This window comes from Salmo salar, chromosome 14 (assembly GCF_965601325.2).
Source record: "Salmo salar chromosome 14, fSalSal1, whole genome shotgun sequence".
NCBI classification, from domain to species: Eukaryota; Metazoa; Chordata; class Actinopteri; order Salmoniformes; family Salmonidae; genus Salmo; species Salmo salar.
This window is the reverse complement of record NC_138304.1, coordinates 31595381-31618177: the sequence shown is the minus strand read 5'-3', so window position 1 is coordinate 31618177 and position 22797 is coordinate 31595381. Positions and strand designations below refer to the sequence as shown.

The 22797-nt window shown below is 41.5% G+C and overlaps 1 protein-coding gene across 4 annotated transcripts in view; it reads right to left on the bottom strand.

Moving 5' to 3' along the window:
- The window catches only part of LOC106569162 (phosphatase and actin regulator 1), an 87111-nt gene that overhangs the window by 19988 nt on the left and 44326 nt on the right, over window positions 1–22797 (bottom strand). For all 4 annotated transcript variants that reach the window (XM_082960900.1, XM_082960901.1, XM_082960898.1 and 1 more), the window contains exons 2-3: window positions 22020–22184; window positions 7775–7855 (exon numbers count right to left, since the gene is read on the bottom strand). In XM_082960900.1, the coding sequence (XP_082817026.1) occupies window positions 7775–7855; window positions 22020–22184 (246 nt within the window). The remainder of the gene's footprint in view (window positions 1–7774; window positions 7856–22019; window positions 22185–22797) is intronic.

The following is a 22797-nucleotide window of genomic DNA, read 5'->3' as shown; positions in this document are numbered from 1 at the left end:
CCAGTACACAACTAGCCAATGTCCTGACTCTTGATAACAAGGTAGATGAAATTCAAGCTAGGGTTGCCTTCCAGAGAGACAGAGAATGTAACATTCTGTTTCATGGAAACATGGCCCTCTCGGCATATGTTGTCGGAATCGGTTCAGCCACCGGGCTTCTCTATGCATCGCGCTGACAGACACCTCTCTGGGAAAAGGGCAGGCGCGTATACTTTACGATTAACGACTCATGGTGTAATCATAACAACATACAGGAACTCAAGTCCTTCTGCTCACCCGATCTAGAATTCCTTACAATCAAGTGCCGGCCATTTTACCTACCAAGAGAATTCTCGTCAGTTAGTCACAGCTGTGTACATTCCCCCTTAAGCAGACACCAAGACAGCAATCAAGGAATTTCACAGGACTATATGCTAACCATACATCCTGAAGCTGCATTTATTGTAGCTGGGGATTTTAACAAAGCAAATTTGAGAACAAGTCTACCTAAATTCTTCCAGCATATTGATTGCGCTACGTGCATGCGCAATCCCCTCGACCACTGCTACTCTAACTTCCGCGATGCATACAAAGCCCTCCCCCGCCCTCCCTTCGGCAAATCCGACCATGACGCCATCTTGCTCCTTCCATCTTATAGGCAGAAACTCACAGGATGTACCAGTGACGAGAACCATTCAACGCTGGTCCGACCAAATCGGAAGCCACGCTCAAGATTGTTTTGATCACACAGACTGGAATATGTTCTGGTCAGCCTCAGAACAACATCGACCTATATGCTGACTCGGTGAGTGCGTTTATAAATGTCTGAATATAAACAGTTCAGCCATTCCCTCCGCAAGGCAATCAAACGAGTGAAACGCCAGTACAGGGACAAGGTGGAGTCGCAATTCAATGGCTCAGACATGAGACGTATGTGGCAGGGTCTACAGGAAATCAGACTACAAAAATAAATGCAGCCATGTCACAAACACCTTCTTTGCCCGCTTTGAGGATGATACAGTGCCACCGTCACGGGCCGCAAACAAGGACAGCGCCCCCCTCCCTTCTCCGTGGCTGACGTGAATAAAACATTTAAACGCGTTAACCCTCGCAAGGCTCCTGGCCCAGACAGCATCCCTAGCAACGTCCTCAAAGCATGCGCAGGCCAGCTGGCTGGTGTGTTTACGTATATATTCAAATCGCTCCCTATCCCAGTCTGTTGTCCCTACATGCTTCAAGATTGCTACCATTGCCTTCTTGGGTACAGGAACAAAGAACTGAACTAAATGACTACTGCCCCGTAGCACTCACTTCTGTCATCATGAAGTGCTTTGAGAGACTAGTCAAGGATCATATCACTGCCACCTTACCGGCCACCCTACACCCACTTCCGTTTGCATACCGTCCCAACAGGTCCACAGACAACACAATCACCATCACACTGTTCATTGACTACAGCTCAGCATTCAACACCATAGTACCCTCCAAGCTCATCATCAAGCTGGAGACCCTGGGTCTCAACCCAGCCCTGTGAAGTGGGTCCTGGACTTCCTGACGGGCCGCCCCCAGGTGGTGAAGGTAGGAAATAGCATCTCCACGTCGCTGACCATCAACAATGGGGCCCCACAAGTGTGCATGCTCAGCCCCCTCCTGTACTCCCTGTTCACCCACGACTACGTGGCCACGCCTCCAACTCAAATCATCAAGTATTTAGACAACAACAGTAGTGGGCTGATTACCAACAACGACGAGACAGCCTACAGGGAGGAGGTGAGGGCACTTGGAGTGTGGTGTCAGGGAAACAACCTCTTACTCAACGTCAACAAAACAGAGGGAGCACCCCCCTATCCCCATCGAAGGGACAGCAGTGGACAAGGTGGAAAGTTTGAAGTTCCTCTTTGTATACATCACATACAAACTGAAATGGTCCACCCACACAGTGTGGTGAAGGTGCAACAGCACCTCTTCAACCTCAGGAGGCTGAAGAAATTTGGCTTGTCACCCAAAACCCTGACAAAGATTTACAGATGCACAATCGAGAGCATCCGTCAGGCTGCATCACAGCCTGGTATGGCACTGCACCGCCCTCAACCGCAAGGCTCTCCAGAGGGTTGTGCTGTCTGCACAACGCATCACCGGGGGCAAACTACCTGCCCTCCATGACAACTACAGCACCCGATGTCACAGGAAGGCCAAAAAGATCAAGGACATCAACCACCCGAGCCACTGCCTGTTCAAACCGCTACCATCCAGAAGGTGAGGTCAGTACAGGTGCATCAAAGCTGGGACCGAGAGACTGAAAAACAGCTTCTATCACAAGGCCATCAGACTGCTAAACAGCAATCACTAATTCAGAAATACTGCTGCCTACATTGAGACCCAGTCACTGGCCCCTTTAATAAATGGATCACTAGTCACTTTGTACCATAATGCCACTTTAATGTTTACGGGGGGGGGGGGGGGGGGGGGTATTTGATCCCCTGCTGATTTTGTATGTTTGCCCACTGACAAAGAAATGATCAGTCTATAATTTTAATGGTAGGTTTATTTGAACAGTGAGAAACAGAATAACAACAAAAAGAGAAAAACGCATGTCAAGAATGTTATAAATTGATTAGCATTTTAATGAGGGAAATAAGTATTTGACCCCCTCTCAGTCAGAAAGATTTCTGGCTCCCAGGTGTCTTTTATACAGGTAACGAGCTGAGATTAGGAGCACACTCTTAAAGGGAGTGCTCCTAATCTCAGTTTGTTACCTGTATAAAAGACACCTGTCCACAGAAGCAATCAGATTCCAAACTCTCCACCATGGCCAATACCAAAGAGCGCTCCAAGGATGTCAGGGACAAGATTGTAGACCTACACAAGGCTGGAATGGGCTACAAGACCATCGCCAAGCAGCTTGGTGAGAAGGTGACAACATTTGGTGCGATTATTCACAAATGGAAGAAACACAAAAGAACTGTCAATATCCCTCGGCCTGGGGCTCAGGCAAGATCTCGTGGAGTTGCAACGATCATGAGAACGGTGAGAAATCAGCCCAGAACTACACGGGAGGATCTTGTCAATGATCAAGGCAGCTGGGACCATAGTCACCAAGAAAACAATTGGTAACACACTACGCCGTGAAGGACTGAAATCCTGCAGCACCTGCAAGGTCCCCCTGCTCAAGAATACATATACATGCCCGTCTGAAGTTTGCCAATGGACATCTGAATGATTCAGAGGACAACTGGGTGAAAGTGTTGTGGTCAGATGAGACCAAAATGGAGCTCTTTAGCATCAACTCAACTCACCATGTTTGGAGGAGGAATGCTGCCTATGACCAAGAACACCATCTCCACCATCAAACGTACAAAATCAGCAGGGGATCAAATACACCCCCCCCCCCCCACTGTACATATCTTACATTACTCATACCACATGTAAACTCAGCAAAAAAAATAAACGTCCTCTCAGTCAACTGCATTTATTTTCAGAAAGCTTTACATGTGTAAATATTTGTATGAACATAACAATATTCAACAGACAAACTGAACAAGTTCCACAGACATGCGACGAACAGAAATGGAATAGTGTGTCCCTGAACAAGAGGGTGGCTCAAAATCAAAAGTAACAGTCAGTATCTGGCCACCAGCTGCATTGAGTACTGCAGTGCATCTCCTCCTCATGGACTGCACCAGATTTGCCAGTTCTTGCTGTGAGATGTTACCCCACTCTTCCAAGGCACCTGCAAGTTCCCGGACATTTCTGGGGGGGGAAATGGTCCTAGCCTCACCCTCCGATCCAACAGGTCCCAGACGTGCTCAATGGGATTGAGATCTGGGCTCGTCGCTGCCCATGGCAGATCTGACATTCCTGTCTTGCAGGAAATCACGCACAGAACAAGCAGTATGGCTGGTGGCATCGTCATGCTGGAGGGTCATGTCAGGATGAGCCTGCAGGAAGGATACCACATGAGGGAGGAGGATGTCTTCCCTGTAACGCACAGCATTGAGATTGCCTGCAATGACAACAAGCTCAGTCCGATGATGCTGTGACACACCGCCCCAGACCATGACGGCAATTTATTGCCCTGGCCACATCTGTAGTCCTCATTCCTCTTTACAGCATGCCTAAGGCATGTTCACGCAGATGAGCAGGGACCCTGGGCATCTTTCTTTTGGTGTTTTTCCAGAGTCAGTAGAAAGGCGTCTTTAGTGTACTAAACTGTGACCTTAATTTCCTACCGTCTGTAAGCTGTTAGTGTCTTAACGATCATTCCACAGGTTCATTGAAAAAACATAGGAAATTAAACCCTTTACAATGAAGATCTGTGAAGTTATTTGGATTTTTACAAATTATCTTTTAAAGACAGGGTCCTGAAAAAGGGACGTTTCTTTTTTTGCTGAGTTTATGCCATCTATTGCACCTTGCCTCTGCCGCTCGGCCATCCATATATGTACATATTCTCATTCACCCCTTTAGATTTGTGTATATTAGGTAATTGTTGGGGAATTGTTAGATTACTTCGATATTACTGCACTGTCGGAACTAGAAGAAGCACAAGCAGTTCAATACACTCGCATTAACATCTAACTATGTGAATGTGACAAATAAAATTTGATTTGTGTCAAGTTGGCTGGATGTCCTTTGGGTGGTGGACCATTCTTGATACACACAGGAAACTGTTGAACGGGGAAAAACCCAGCAGCATTGCAGATCTTGACACAAACTGGTATGCCTGGCACCTACTTCCATAACCCGTTCAAAGGCCTTAAATATTTTTTTTCTGGCCCCTTCACCCTCAATGGCACCCATACACAATCCATGTCTGAATTGTCCCAAGGCTTGAAAATCATTAATTAACCGGTCTTCTACCTTTAATCTACACTGATTGAAGTGGATTTAACAAGTGACATCAATAAGGAATCATAGCTTTTACCTGGATTCACCTGGTCAGTCTCATGGCAAGAGCAGGTGTTCTTAATGTTTTGTATATTCAGTGAGAACATACAGAAATCCTCCCAGACAGGTGTTTTGCGGCCATTTCTTGTTGTGACAACCGCAACGCACCAGAGGGCCTTGTTCCCGTCGCGTCAGGTCTGACAGCTTCTATTGGACCAATTCCTCACATATCAAAAAAGTTATGAAATGGTTGCATAATGACTGCAACACCTTGGAGGTGTAACTGGGAAACCTGGTAGGGAGACAGACTGATGTATGACACATGGGACCTCATATGGGCTGTCAGATGAGAAAAGTCCGTATTGTGACCACAAGTTAATAGCAGTAGTGCAACTTTTCTTGGTTGACTTAGTCTTTCAAAAGCCTTTTCCTCATGCACACTGTCAGGTAAGAGACTGTTGTTTCTAAGGACCACGAAAGCTGAGAAGCAATGAGTAAGCCTAATACAGCACGGGTCAAATCAGGCTGAGAAACAATCGTTCCAATACAAGGACAAGGTTTGAGAGGGATCAGACAATCCTCTCCCTTTCCCAGGTGCTATCAATACAAAGGATGAAGGGTGATTTGGAACACAGTTGGCTACTACAAAAATAACCCTTCATATTGTAGAAAACAACATATCACTATTGCTGTCATTTTCATTAACCAACACTCCCATGTGAGTGCTACAGTAGGAGGGTTTGGAGACAGACAGTTGGGGTGTTACATTAAATCCAGGCACATGCAGCACCACTCCAGTGTCAGCCAGTTAAAAGCTGATTACACACCAGCAGCCAAATCAGAGGAGAGATTAACAAATGTTTTGGGAACTGATGTGATTAAATCAATTCTGATTAATGAAATTCAATCTATGTTCCCTTTCAGATGACAGCTAATGGCAAGTCTCATAAGACCTCCATCCAGAAAACATACATCAACCATTTATGCCAGCAGCACTGGCAAGGCACCTCCTACTCTGTTCAATAACTCAAGTCATACTTCATTTCAGGTTCTTCAGTGATGAGTATAAAAACTTCTTACAACTATTACCCACAATCAGAACAAATCATTTTAAGCATAGAAGAGGAAGTGGATTTTCCCAAAAAGAGTTAAGTGGTAATATAAACTAACAAACAAAACATCTTATCCAGGATGAGACTGGATTGGTAAAAAATAAAATAAACAAGCTAGTCCAGTGACAGCAGATGTATCATTAATCAAATGGCTAGCCGGACTATTTGCATTGAACCCCCTTTATTTTTTGCACCGACTCTTGCAGTGACTCTGCACACTCACTGGTCAAGGGTCAAACGAATTGTCCAAAAAGCTCAGAGACAGGATTGTGTAGAGGCACAGATCTGGGGAAGGGTACCAAAACATTTCTGCAGCATTGAAGGTCCCCAAGTACACAGTGGCCTCCATTCTTAAATGGAAGAAGTTTGGAACCACCAAGACTCTTCCTAGAGCTGGCCGCCCAGCAAAACTGAGCAATCGGGAGAAAAGGGCCTTGGTCAGGGAGGTGACCAAGAACCCGATGGTCACTCACAGAGCTCCAGAGTTCCTCTATGGAGATGGGAGAACCTTCCAGAAGGACAACCATCTCTGCAGCGCTCCACCAATCAGGCCTTTATGGTAGAGTGGCCAGACGGAAGCCACATGACAGCACGCTTGGAGTTTGCCCAAAAGGCACCGAAAGACTCAGACCATGAGAAACACGATTCTCTTGTCTGATGAAAACAAGATTGAACTCTTTGGCCTGAATGACAAGCATCACCTCTGGAGGAAACCTGCCACCATCCCTACGGTGAAGCATGGCAGCAGCATCATGCTGTGGGGATGTATTTTAGTGACACGGTGGTTGGTACCAAAAAGCTCCAATTTGAACTCCAGACCAAAGGACAGATTTCCACCGGTCTAATGTTCATTGCTAATTTTTCTTGGCCCAAGCAAGTCTCTTCTTATTGGTGTAATTTAGTAGTGGTTTCTTTGCAGCAAGTTGACCATGAAGGCCTGATTCACACAATCTCCTCTGAACAGTTGATGTTGAGATGGGTCTGTTATTTGAACTCTGAAGCATTTATTTGGCATTCAATTTCTGAGGCTGGTAACTCTGGGTCTTCCTTTCCTGTGACGGTCCTCATGAAAGCCAGTTTCATCATAGCGCTTGACCCGTTTTGCGACTGTACTTGAATTAACTTTCAAAGATCTTGAAATGTTCCAGATTGCCTGACCTTCATGTCTTAAAGTAATGGACTGTCGTTTCTCTTTGCTTATTTGAGCGGTTCTTGCCATAATACGGACTTGGTATTTTACCAAATAGGGCCATCTTCTGTATACCACCCCTACCCTGTCACAACACAACTGATTGGCTCAAACACATTAAGGAAAGAAATTCCACAAATAAATTGAAGGCACACCTGTTAATTGAAATGCATTCCAGGTGACTACCTCATGAAGCTGGTTGAGAGAATGACAAGAGTGTGCAAAGCTGTCATCAAGGCAAAGGGTGGCTATTTGAAGAATCTCAAATATATTTTGATTTGTTTAATACTTTTTTGGTTACGACATGATTCCATAGTTTAGACGTCTTCAATGTAGAAAAACCCTTTAATGAGTAGGGGTCCAGAACTTTTGCCCAGCAGTGTACACAGTCGCAATCTGCTAAATGTTCTATATTTTGAGTACTCAAAATGTATGCATCATGAGTGAATTACTTTCTGAAAGTGATGGAATTTGGCATTTAGCTGAGCAGAAAACACACACACACACACGTCTAAACAAAACGATGAGAGATGACCAAAACCAAACACAAATACATTTTATACATTTTTTATGGCACATGATGAAGTGAATGACGAAAGCATCTCACCTTTCTCAAAGATCTCTTTCAGCACACCTCTCTTGATCAGCTCTTCTCTGCTTTGCCTTACTGACATCTTCCTCTCCAACGCTGAGGGGGAAACAGGATTGTTAAATCATATATTATATCAAGAGTGTGTGCAGGAGCATTCGTATATGGGAAAACAGGAATACCATCTTTACCTACAGTAAATCCTTGAACAGGTTGTAATAGAGCCAAATCAGAAGATTAGGAAAACAAGGATGAGGTTTATTTTGGGATCAGCATCACCCACGTAATCAATATGTTAAAAATTGAAACATTTTCCCCTGGTTATTTCTATCAATGTGTTCACTTGGCTCCCAACATTGATTGGCACACTTGCGACTGAACACGTCATAAGCACTCTGGGGGCACTGATAATCATGGGTCCTGTGCATCACACTACGTTCCCAAGAGGTCATGCATTCACCATGGGGACACGAGGGACGGGTGATTTTTTCTCTTCTTAATATATTCCTTTTCACTTAGTCTAAAATATTATGAACTGGTGACCACTGCCCATCAAATTCATTAGCAAAGTAAAATGGGCAGTGAAATGAAAAAATTAAGATGCCTCTAAATAGTCAAAACGAACACCTTATCCAGTTGTAAAGCACTAGCCTTAAGCCAAGGAAGATCTTCAAAAGGCATGAAGGAGGATGTTAACCTAATTTGTGAGAATGATGAGAATAAAAAAAGGCAAAAGGCAATGCAACATCACCTCCCATAGTAATGCATTATGTATGAGCACGTCGGGAAGGCATGTCCCAAAGTGAATGCTTCTATATTTAGATCTCAGCAGTTGAGGGACTTAACCATTTACATTTTAGTCATTTAGCAGACGCTCTTATCCAGAGCGACTTACAGTAGTGAATGCATACATTTCACACATTTATCGCTGGGCTGAACAGAGGCAGTTTACCGTCATGTTAGTAATAATACGTATTTTTTTTAATCTACCCCAGCAAAGGAACCAATTAAGAATGTAAAATGACGATCAGCAAAAACACTTGAGCAGCACACTGTGCAACAATCTCCCTGCAGGCCACCGGCTCTGGAAGTGAGAGTATGTGTATGTGCGCACTCAAATGCATAGTATGTGTGCAAATGTGGTGTGTGTGTAATAAGGAGCTACAGCTCTCGACAGTAGGGGCCAGGGCCAATATACCTAGAACCCAAACAGAAGGCACACATGAGAATCATTCAAAAAAAGGTCAGAAACTGTTGTGAGTCTCTAGTGCATGCAGTCAGAGTGAACCTCAGTGTTCTAACATGTCACATCGCATAAAGTTTAACATTATGAGCTCTTCCAGGACATCCAGATGTTTTAATACACCATCTAAATTTCAAAGACCAGCCAGAGAAGCTCGTTGGGGATGGGAGAAGTGGAATTTGGGCAGTGTGTAAAAATATTATATTTTGAAGAACTGGACCGCTATACCAAAATATAATGCCATGAGCAGGATATCCACCTACATTAGTAGTACAGCAGACAGGCAGAGGAGTAGAAAAGCACAGCTAACATTTTTTTTTTTTTAAACCCACCAGGGTTGTGCTCAATTCAGAATTGAGACTCAAATTCTTGAATTGAAGTAGTAAACAGGATACAGAATTGCAATTCAAATGCCTCTTCTAATCTATATTAGGTGTAGTCTATACAAATACATACTGTACACAAAACAAACATGTCGTTATATACATGCATATAAAATATTGGATGAAACAATTGATCTTCAGGACAAACTCTTGAAATGAATGATCAAGGAAAACAAAACCTGTACGTAAAGAGTGTAAATTATTATATTTCATTATGACCTACATTTTGTTCAATATGTGGAAAATATTACATGTCCCAGAATGCATTAGTTTAACCCTCCAATTGACCCCAAAGCCTTACAAAAAAAAGCCAAACAAATGAAATGGTTGGTGGAAATATAAATGGCTATTCTAAGCACTAAGGTTAAGAGTATAAGAACATTGTTTCCAGAGAAAAGTGATACCAAAGAATGTATCTGGAAGTGTGACCTGTCAGTTAATGAAACGCATGTTCTACAACTGAGTGGAATTTCTTTGAATTGCACAGAATTAAATTCTACTTCCTGTGACTGAAATTATACATCCTGTGGAGTGTGGCCAATTACATTTTCAACTCATGAGTTGAATGGTAGTCAATTTGAAAATTCAGAATTGAGCACAACCCTGCCTCCCACCCTATACTGGGTGTGTGTCTGCATTTGATAAATGGCCTCATTTGATAAAGCACCAATCACGGCAACATCATACTCCCAAAACATGCTAAACTCTAATCATTACCAATAACAGGGGAGGCTAGCATTTTTTTGGTGGTAGGATCTCACTAGTCATTCACAATTAAGTCACGACTATACATGATCATGGTAGCATCCACATTAATGTAGAAGTGTTCAGAAACATAATCAATTCCTATTTACAATAGAAGTGACTCCAATGACAATACATTTACCATTAGTTTCTATTGAGGCACAACATAATTCGAAACGATCAAAACAAACTGCAGCCAACAAGTCTGTAGAGTCAAACTTCATACAGTCCTTGCGTGCTAGAATATGTTATAAAATTTGCATTCGACCATAGTAGTCACGGGTGGGATAGTCCATATGGCCGGGGAAGAATACAAAAAAAAATAAATAAAAAAATAAAAATAAAAATAAAAATTCTCTCTCAAGTTGATAGATTTCCCAAAAAAGCATCGCGGCGGGCTGCATTGCCTGCATGGATAGTAACGTTAGCAGCGCCATGATGATGTGTAGCACACGGTAAGTTGTTTGGTTAACCATCTATTATAGGTAACGTCAGCTAAATAGCTTGACCTGCTAAAAACAACGATGTTAGCTAGCTAGTAGCTAAGCTAACCAATGAACAGTCCCAAAGAGAGAACTGCCAATGCAATATCAAAAGTTATAAAATCACTTGCGAATAATGTAGCAAGTCCTGGTCTATTTTATGTTTCTTAACATCAGATACAGAGACCTGTGAAAGTCCCATGTTCTGGAGAGATTGAAGGGTATATCTCCAATGGGTTATATGCTATTGGTTTACTATTACGAGTCGGTTGTAGCGCTACAAAAGTACTGTTAAGCAACAATGCATAGACCTAGAACATGAATGGCCAACCTTGCTTATAGAGCTCTAGCTACTCTGTGCAGGTATCAGTTCCAGGCCAGCCCTGACATTCTGCATATTATTTGTATTAGACACCAACTATTCAATCTCGTTAGGAGTCAGATGAATGTCTAAACCCACTAACCATTTACATAGGCGTCCTTTGTATGATATGAAAGTGATTATTTGATTTAAGTAACAGTTGTCATTGAACATTCCCTGTTTGTTTTTATTTGGTTGTCACTCACTCATTTTGTCTGATATTACAGATTTGCAGCAGATGTCCTTGATCATTCGTGGGTGTAACAATTCGTGTATGGCTGACCTAGGATACAACCTCTGTCCACAACAGCACTTCATACTCACAAAGCAGCATCCATGATCTTGGTTGGGCTAGGATAACAGTACTTTAGGTCTCAGGGCAGGTGATATCACCACCATGGCTACTAGGGCTGTGTCTCACTTGGTCTTTCCTTGATTACTCGCATCCCATTGCAACTGTATTGGAGGATAAGGTACAAGGTCCCTCCCCTCTGATCTTCTCCAATGGATTTTTAGGAGGTGGGGAGAGGAATTGAGGAAGGATAAATTGAGAAAGAGCCTAGCACTCACCCCTCTGCTACACTCACTGACCTTCTCTGCTTCAACCTCAGCAGGCAGCAGCGCAGACAACCGAGTCGATCTAGCACACAGAATACATTGTGTATTTAACTCTGCTACATTGACGCCGGTCACAGTCAGTGGCGTAGGTAAGAGGGGTGTGACTGTAGCAGAGGTGAGCTGTAGCCACTGATGTCATCCCCCTGATACTTTAAGTAGTAGTCTATCATGAATGCATCTAGATTTTTAATAGCATAAGCATCTCAGCTGATTTCCTATTGCAATTCTGCACTGATTTACTTCATTCTGCTACACTCACTGTCCTCCCCCAGTGGGCCGGGACGCAAATCTTAATCAAATGACACATAGCTAGCATGCCAACCATTAGAGGGGTTAATGCTAGAAGGGATCCAGCTTTTGTCAGAATGTACTTTTTCCTAGCAGGTTTTTGAGAACTTACGCAACAAGTTAGGATAGTTAACGTGGCAGGTTAAGGTTATAAAATGGGTTAGGGTTAGCTAAAATGCGAAAAATATCTATCAACTTGATGTAAATTGGACAAAGTCTGGATCCCATCTAGAAATGAACCCTCCAGTGGTTGGTATGCTAGCTACAAGTGTAATATCTGATTAGGGTTTGCATCCTAGCCTGGTCAGCCATACAGAGATGGAACTCAAACATTACATGGCTACTTTGCAGCCCATGTAAAGTGACCCTTCACTGTGGTCACTCCAGTGTATTTTTCTCTTGCCTCCACTAGCTGTGCTCTACCCTTTTGGTTACAGTGAATGGGAGATTATTTATGACACGCATGCTAAATGCAGACATGGGATTAGTATTGGCCTCGTGGGCATGTCTAATGCACTTGTACATGTGGCTTGTCATTTCTATACTGAAACAGGATTAGCAAATCCTCACACTTTACATTGGGATGTTTTCTTCAGTTGAAATTATACTAATACACATATGAAAAGCACTCGCGTCGGAGAATGTACGTGTGGAAAATAATTTGCTAATAACTAAAAAAGCTTATACTGGAAAGATCAGGGTGTAGGTTTTTCTTTTTCATTAGACAATTGAGGCCAACTAGATTTGACTCCTACTGTACATGCCGTCATGAAATGGATTGGTGCAAACTCTAGGCGGCATATTGGCTTCTCCCTGCAGTTCACGTTTCTAAACGTCAATATTCACTTGCGATACAGCTTTCGAAACATATGGCCCTTATCTTTCATCAGCAGTTTTGCAAAGAGCCACACAGCTATGGGTGCCTCCATCCAACGAAACTACTTTGAGTTACACTTACACAGGTGTTCGGAGCATGCTAGATGGCCAATAAGCACAGGTGGTCGCTTCTTGTCAGCCGTAAACAAATACTCTAACATGGAAATATGGCAATGTGGGAACACTAACAAGATGTATCAATTTAACATTGTTTTTTGAAAATGATTTCTCACTGATATGAAAGTTAAGGTCCTTATGCTTCCAAAACCATACCGCAAGTGACACATGTTACTGTTCAGACCAAGCTACAGAAGACGCCTTCGTCCAATGACTTGTGTAATGGAACAGAGTCATGATCAAGGGCTAGTGAAAGCCCTAACCTTGTAATGAAGGTAGTCTTAAGGATGACATGCACAGGACAGAGACCTTATCAAATATCACCATAATGAGGGTGTGCAGAAATGAATAAAAGGTTAATTTCATTTCAAAATACATGTTGCTTGAAATAGTTGCAATTTGTTTGCTTCATGTTATTATCCTGGTGTAATTTAATATGCAGTTCAACATTAACATAAGGTGAGCGCTAGCATTTAAAAAAAAAAAAAAAGTCTAGCTTTACTACATGTAAACAAATCACTAGGTAGATCTCGTAACATGAGGCCAATAGTACATGGCTCAAAAGCTAGCGGTTCATTAAAACTACAGTATCTTTCTTAAATTGAAACAAACTGGGCAATACACCTGGGTAAAATATAGTTGCATTTGAGGAAGCAGACCAAGAGCTAGGCGAGACCGATTGGTGAGGGAGAGCGAGGTTTATAGTGGGATAATTACTGCTGCTAGCCAACTTTTGATAAACAAACAATGTGTCTGTCAGACTAGGGCTGGGCGATATGGCCAAAATATATCGCAGTATTTAAAAATGTAAAAAAAAGTTGACGGTGTGTTTTTTTAATTATAAAAAGTTCTACATTTGCTTTGAGTAGTGCGTGACCCTAGGGTGGCAACACATACATGGGTGATTCTGCAACGTCGGGCACTTTGGCCCGGCAAGCTTTCAGAAATTAAAATGTATTAAAAACACAATTTTACCAGTATTATAATTGTCTTTAATTTGTCTAGAAATAATCTGATAATGGTTGTGATTGTACTATTCAGGAATTGATACATTTGTCGTTTTTCCTCAGACAGCCATAGACAAATGTCACTTCCATCACATCATTAAACATCCATTTTAGTTAAATGAAATCATACAATTAACATTTCTTATACATTTGTACATTAACTTGCGTTGAATATTATTTTAAGTGCTTTAAGGTTTTCTGAAAATTAATAATTCAACATAACTCCTGAATGTATAAACTTGCCTTTGTGACAGCTGAAAATATTTATCATAAAAACATATTTCCACCCAACCTTTTTGTGAGATGATAACAACCATATGATTTCACTATCTAAAACAAAATCAATTTAAATTATACATAATACTACTTTACCTAAGAACGGGTGTAGTGGAAATGACATGAAAAAAAAAAAAGAAATTTGGAAAACAATATTTTATTTCAAACATTTTGAACAACCATTGTAGAGCATTTAATTCATTTATGAAAAAGTAAGATTCCAAAAGTGGGCAGAGCTCAAGGAAGTAGGCCAGTGTTTGAGAGATGAGCCCAGATTGCAGAGGGGTCATCCGCATAGAAGAGCTCAGTGAGCAAAGTGAAATGGTATCATTTGTGGTATATCCAACACAGGTGTGGAGGGTCACCTGCATGTAACTGGTGTATTTACACAGGTAGTTCTCCGTTTGTTCACTCAAACCACCATGTCTGCTCACCAGCATCAGTCAGATGTTTAAGCTCTTTGGCTTGGCAAAAGGAGAACTGTGTACATGCACTCTTCAGGTTCTCACAGAACAAAGACTCAAGGTTTGATTTGTTGCTGCAGCTGATCACTTTGATACTGTAGTTTATCCGCCATGAACTGGAGGTTGGTGTGGGTTTTGCAGAGTGTCCCTATCCTGGACTGTTTTGCATGTGTCCCTATCCTGGACTGTTGGCTTGACAACACAAAAATACGTATTTTAAAGAATTCATATTAGGACACTAATCTCTGAATATTCCCTCTTAAAATCCTGATAAAAGGTTCTGAATTGTGCCATTCAAGAAGCGCTTCTGCTTTTTTTTTTTCTCATTAGTGTGTCCTTTTTCCCCAGTTATTTCTCTACTGTTGACATCACTTTGATATAATCTAGTGATTTTCTCTTGTGGCTGTGCTAATTATGTTACACTGCTTGTTCCTGGAGTATTGCAGACTTGTTGGCCTGTTTTCATTTGCCCTCATTGCTTTTGCTGAAAATCAAAATTCTGTTTACAGCTTTGACCAGGCCATACTTTCTCAGGATGTTGCCTCTGAGCATTTTTGAAGCCACTTGTTTGCATTTTCTGATACTTTTGCTTTAACTCTGCAATGGCATTTTGAAACAATAAAATCCTTCAAGTTTGGAGTTCCCTTCATTTTCTGTTTTGTCTTTGGCAAATCTTGTCTATCCATTTTCTTCATCAGTTGATCATACCTTTTTTTGTATTTCTCAGTTTTCCATTAAGCTTTATCAAGTTTGACATTTGTCATGCAAAGATCTATTTGAGCGACCTCTTCCAACATTTTTCCTTCCAGCAAGTATTAGACTTCTCATTCCTGTTGCAGATGAGGAAGGGGTATCAGGGCAGGGGGCAGGTAAGTTAGGGGCAGGTATGATGGCCTCATGTTCTGGCTGCAAGTCATCTGGTGACTAAGGTGTCCTGTTGCCGGAGATATTCACCAGATGGAGACCTGAGGTGATGTGTTGCCTGATAGGGTAGGTCTCCATCTGGTGACTGAGGTGGTGTGTTGCCTGATAGATAGGTCTCCATTGCAACGGTTCTCTTTAAAGTCTGTCTTCTATTCAGTTGGTTACATTTCCATCTCTTGCTTCTTTGTTCTCGCTTTGTAAGCTCAGATATCACTTCTCCCTTCTTTTTTCTTCCAGTATCTCTCCCGTCTTTTTGCAGATGTACCTGGTATCGTATAGAATATATATATATATTTTTTTTTGTTTGTTTCTTTGTCTGGTGACCTCTGTTTTTAGAAGATGCCACAAAACAGCACAATTAAATGCTTACATTTTCCAATTGTGCACACCTTGGTGCATTTGAGATTAAAAGTAATTTAAAACAAACTTAAATTAAAAAATAACATGGATTTGTCATTTCCTCCACGTTCTGTCATTTCCATCACAGTTAAGTTTGATGGAAATTATGCTTCTGCTGTTTTGAGAAATTACAATACAAGCATTCTAAGCGATTTCAAATGGGTCTTTCTCCATTCTGATTGTTTTATACTGTTGAATGCAACTTTAAATCCCAACAGTCAATTTTCAAAAATTTCTGCATTTGAGAACACACTGCCACATAGGGCTGCACAATATCGGCAAGTAATCTGGGCCTTATTTTTAAATTACGCTTACTCTTCTTACCCAGTACATTTATTAGCTAGCGATTAGCATTAGCGGCTAACAAGATTTAGGAACAACTTGCTAATAAAAAGACAACCTAGCTGTTTGCAGATGTAAGAAACAAACTAATAGTGCAATTATAGAATGCTAGTAGATTTATATTAAGAAACAAAGTGACAACTGCATAGTTGTCATCAACAGTGTTGCATATGCTGCATTGCCCATGCAGACTGAACGCAAGTGTCTCGTGGTTGAGGAACATCAAATGCTCTCCTTGAGTGACAGGGGGTGTGGCTAGACCTTTGGAAAGCGGCAGAGAGTTGAGAGATATGACTCCAGTAGCGAAGTAAACTACAAAGATGGACGTTACACTGCGTATCACATTTAACAAACCAAACATTCAAATACCGGTATAGAAGGTAAAGTAAAAACAAACCGGTCCTTGCATCAATACTGGTATACCGCCCAGCCCTATGTCAGACTATTGCTAGCTACATTTAGTTTAGTGATTGTTGGCTGTGGTGAGAAATTAATCTATATAGCTAGCTTAACAAGGTAAACTGATTTTATCACACAAGCTCTGTAGGTCTTTGCTGTCCTAGCCAAATGTAGCACCACCAGAAAAAACAGATTTTTTTTGGTGGATCTGGTAGCAACAATATGAATTAATATTTTTAAACCACCAGTATACGCCCACACCATTCTGTTGTTGGGGTACACCCACACCATTCCAACACAGAAGCTGCTTTTTAACATAAATTTACTTTTTTGGGAAGGAAAACTATAATTTCAGTAAGTAATTATAGGTCATATTTCATAGAAATTGAAACACTAGACAGTTACTTTAAGCCATATATCAATATGTTCTATCAAAACAGCTACATTATTTTACCCAGCAGAGACATTGTTACTCCGATTAGCATGACTTGAATTTATAAATCAGAACAGACTAGCGTCACAATATTTCACATGATTCCAAGCTGAACATTGAGGTTAAATTGGGTCAAAGGGTGGTTGTGTGTCTGAAAATGCAGTAACGTGTTCTGTGATTACATTTCAATTTGATCAAAATGAAAAAGTAATTACCAAAAGATGACATAACTCTGCCTGCGTCGCCATGATGGGATATACACAGTTATGCAATGATTACACTGATTTGCAACACGCCTCAGCCAGTTAGGTCTTCAGGTTTGTCACAAACATTCAGTTCTAAAAAAAAAAAAAAAAAGTGGACATCACTGTACACTTATGTTTTCTGTAAACACTGAACAGCTTCTAACTACAAAATGTTGTAAATCACCACTTGTTGCCCTGTTCCAGAATTATATTGAAAACAAATTCAACAGTAAGCTAGGCTACATTACGTTTCCACTAGTGTGAGTTGGTTTAGATCCAGAGCATGAACAAGTGACAATGTGAAGTCAGTTATTATTGCCACAGTCCATTCACAGTAAATCATGACCAAGCTAGCTACTCATGATCTGCACCAAGATGAGGGGATTATGAATTCATTGGAGAGACGCTTCTCAGAGCATATTAAATGAAACTGGCATCATTGAATACACTCAAACAGCATCGACTTGCAAGTGCTACGCTTAGCTTTAGAGAGAAATCCATTCTGCTGTGAATTGACCCAGATAGGAGACAGAGCGTTCCCTACAGTATCAAGCCCCAGGACGAAGTGAGGCTTTTAGCGAGGCAATTCACTCACCCGTTAGCCTCACAAAACCAAAGTAAAACTTTCATGCTGTCTTGTCACAGATGTTGTGGCTCTCACATCTGGAGTCTAGTTAAGGCAAGCATCTGTGTCTAAGATCTGGACAAGGTTTGTAGGCTAGTGATAACACTCCGAGTGGCGCAGCGGTCTAAGGCATCGCATCTCAGTGCTAGAGGTGTCAAAACAGACCCTAGTCAATTCCAGGCTGTATCACAACCCGCCGTGATTGGGAGTCCCATAGGGCAGTGCACAATTGGCCCAGCGTCATCCGGGTTTGGCTGGGGTAGGCCGTCATTGTAAATAAGAATTTGTTCTTCAGTGACTTGCCGAGTTAATCTTTTTAAAGTGTGTGGGGGTGTTATGGTATCTGGTGGCATTACTTTTTTTTTTTTTTGTGCCTTCAGAAAGTATTTATACTCCTTGACTAATTCCACATTTTGTTGTTAGAGCCGGAATTCAAAATGGAATGGATTTTGTCTCACCAAATCTACACACCAGTGGAGGCTCCTCCTCAGTGAATTTCATAAAAATATAAATAGTATAGTTATTTATCTAAAGGATAAATCACTAAACATTCACTTCACCAAATAATTGTTTAAAACACACTATTTTGCAATGAAAGTCTACAGTAGCCTCAACAGCACATTGTAGGGTAGTAACATGGTGTAGCCAGAGGACAACTAGTTTCTGTCCTCTGGGTACATTGACTTCAATACAAAACCTAGGAGGGTCGTGGTTCTCACCCCCTTCCATAGACTTACACAGTAATTATGACAACTTCCAGAGGACGTCCTCAAACTTATCAGAGCTCTTACAGCATGAACTGACATGTCCACCCAATCAAAGGATCAGAGAATGAATCTAGTACTGAAATCAAAGCTACAGCTAGCTTAGAGAGACAGTAGTTAAACAAAACATTTGCCCATGATTCTTTTCAGAATTCTTCAAGCCCTGTCAAATTGGTTGTTGATCATTGCTAGACAAGCTTTTTTTGGTCTTGCCATAGATTTAAGTACATTTAAGTCTAAACTAACTCGGACACTTTGGAACATTCAGTCTTGGTAAGCAACTCCAATGTATATTTAGGTTATTGTTTTGCTGAAAGGTGAATTCATCATCTCTCAGTGTCTAGTGGAAAGCAGACAACCACCGTTAAGGTTTTTTTTATTTTTATTTTTTTATCCTGAAAAACGGCAGTCCTTAACGATTGCAAGCAGACCCATAACATGATGCAGCCACCACTATGCTTGAAATATGGTGAGTGGTACTCAGTAACGTGTTGTATTGGATTTGCCCCGAACTAACACTTTATTCAGAACAAAAAGTTCATTGCTTTGCCACATTTTTTGCAGTATTACTTTAGTGCCTTTTTGCAAACAGGATGAATGTTTTGGAATATTTTTATTCTGTACAGGCTTCCTTCTGTCATTTAGGTTAGTATTGTGGATTAACTACCATGTTGATCCATCCTCAGTTCTCCTATCGCAACCATTAAACTCTAACTATTTTATAGTCACCTTTGGCCTCATGGTGAAATAAAATTGTATTTGTCACATACGCGTGTTTAGCAGATGTTATTGCAGGTGTAGCGAAATGCTTGTAAATCCCTGAGCGGTTTCAGTCCTCTAACAACGGAGTTAGGAAGGACGCCTGTATCTTTGTAGTGACTGGGTGTATCGATACACCATCCAAAGTGTAATAACTTTTTTTTACCCATCTACCAATAGGTGCCCTTTGCGAGGCATTGAAAAACCACCCTGGTCTTTGGTTGAATTGGTGTTTAAAATTCACTGCATAACTGAGGGACCTTACAGATAATTGTATGTGTGGGGTACAGAAATGAGGTAGACATTAAGAAAATCATGTTAAAAACACTTACTGCACACAGAGTCCATGCAACTTGTGAAGCAAATTTTCACTCATGATTTATGTAGGCTTACACTAACAAAAAGAGGGGTTAAATACTAATTGACTCAAGACAAATACAGCCTAAGGACCCCTGTACATCCTTAACATAAACCCAATCATGGTGCATGAAGCATTTCTAAGGTCTACAGAACATGAAAAAAATTCCAAAATAATCTACATATTTGTACTGTATTTTCAGTGGCATTAAAAACCAAAATCCATATTTTCAAAAGGCTACATTATGAACAACAAACCCAGGAGTGGTCAGATTAGTGCCCCACACTCCCAGGGAATAGAGCTTGATCCATGAACCTCTAGTTTCAATAGCATTATGTTACCATAACACTGTGGCCTGACTAACCAAAGGAACAGGAGGCAAGGCTTTCAGGACTCTGAGCACCGTGGCTAGCCCACTCCTGGAGTTATGAGTATAGCCCCCCAGAGCTGGCCTTCATCTGCCTGACTAGAATACATAATCCACATGCACATTCTCCAATTACCTGGCTAGAACATCTGCATGCCCAGCAGCTGGTCTGCTTCTTGCCTGCAGTCATAGTCCCAATGATCATGATGAACATCATAAACAAGAACAACCACAAAAGAACAAACTTGGGGTAATAGCTGAACTAATCCAATAAGATCATTGATTTGAGTTTTTGCAAAATGTTTTGCTACGGTGTAACATACTGAACACTTCCAACCATCCGTCAGTGATGGCCTTGAACTGACTGATGGAGTAAACCTAATCCTGGTGCACTACTTCTGCTCAATCAATGGTCAGGGGGCAACCAAGGTCACTGCTGTAAGTCATGATGAGCTCAGCAGTCTCTATATAGCCTTCCCTGGTCAACTCCTCACAGAGCCATCCTAACAAAATGCATTTGCAACAAAGAAACTATAGTTGGTTGTTTGGATACATATAATGTCCTCTGCAGTGTTTGGAACAATAGTTGTCCTCAGTGTAGAAAGGGACTGAAGTGAAAAGCTCTTACAGAAGCCAGTCCAATGGGAAAAGCTAGTAGGAGACAATATGCCATTATGCTGCCATTAGTGTAAACAGTATGAATAAGACTAAACAAAATAATACTACACAGAGAGAGTCTTATCCATTGGGTTTTACTGTTGATTTAACAAAAAAAAACTCCCTTTGTTAAATTCTGCTGCTCCGTTTCACTCAGGAGAAAGGGGAGAGAAGAAAAAAAGAAAAAAATATGGGCTCAAATATGCAGTCAACATTATGCATACAAAGTATGTGTGAGAAAAAGATGGTGGCCAGCAGAAAGTGAGTCGTTGTCAGGTCAAGGTGTCAGCGTCCACTAATGTCAGTGTCCCCAGGGATAGAAAGGCAAGGCTGAGGGCCCAAGACTAGAGCACTGGAGGGGAAGGTGACGGTCACAGTTTAGCAGCCCTCAACCTTAAAGCTAGAATCCTTAGTGGTGAAACGGCCATATCCATTTGGAATATTACAAAGTTACTATATGTAAATACACAAAACATCAAAGTGCATATCGCATCACTGCCAAGCTCAATGAATTACTGACTGATCAATGATCAACTGCATTCATAGGACATTTGACCAACAGAAGGATAAAGCCATCACCAGAGCCTGGAGGAGCAGGAACCCAAATATAGACAGGAGTTCAGCTCTGTACCTGACTGACCCAATATAAATTCAAAGTGAGGGAGCTGATTCAGAACACATCTTTCCATGTGCAGTGGATCATCAGGCAAGGGCAGTAGATTGTCAGGGGAAGAGGTGAAATTGTCAGGAGAATACACACGCTACACACACACACACACACACACACACACACACACACTAGTATTAAATAAATGCTGTAGAAAACCAGGGACATGTGCAGTATAATGAAGAATGTGTGCTCTTCACATGCCCCTGACTGTTACAGACCTCTGGATTGGCAAGCGCCGAACAAGAAAATATATTTTCCTGATGCATTTAGAAAAACAATAGCAGCAAGTCATTTCAGAGCAGCACGTCGCTCAATCTTTACTGCATGATTAAATATTCAGACAGTTAGGTAGAGGATATAGGATTAAAGACAGCAGATATACCTAGGAGGCTGTAAATAAGGGAGCGGTACTTTGAGGGACAGCAGGCGGTGTGTGTTTTGTTTCCTTTGTGTGTCCCTTACCGGTAGAGGTCTGCTTGAACTTCTCACTCTTCTTCTTCCTCCACTTCCAGGGCTTCAAGAGACGGCCCAGAGTGGCAAACTTGCTCCGGCGGCGGATGGGCGGGGTGTGTGTGCCAGAGACCAGGGACTCGGAACGCATTGCGGCCCGCCTTTCAACCTCCTCCGCTATAGGGGCACAGAATGGAAAGAATGGCTGGTTAGTTAGCAGTCTGCTATATTCAGGGACCACAGATGGAAATAGATAGCCAAATCGGTTGTCATATTTGTTGTGCGTGGTCTGACAAACAAATCAAATACCGTAATTTCCGGGCTATTGAGCGCACCTGAATATAAGCTGCACCCACTGAATTTAAAAAAATATATATTATTTTGAACATAAATAAGCCGCACATGTCTATAAGCCGCAGGTGCCTACCGGTACATTGAAACAAATTCACATTACACAGGCTTTAACGAAACACGGCTTGTAATAAAAAATTTGCAGTAAGCTTTGTCTTTTTGCACTGAGACAATTCCTCACGCTGCTGTTTCCAACGTCTTATCATCGACTCATTAAGACCAAGCTCCCGTGCAGCAGCTCCATTTCCTTTTCCAACAGACAGATCAAATCGCCTTCAACTTGACAGCTGCATTATATGCATTTCTCCGTGTCTTTGCCATGATGAGGGTGACAAAATGACTACCGTAATCAGAATGGTGGGAAGTTTGAGCGCACTCGATTTAATCTAAACAGTAAACAAAAGTTGTTTGACCTTAACCCGTTCGGCAATTTCATTGG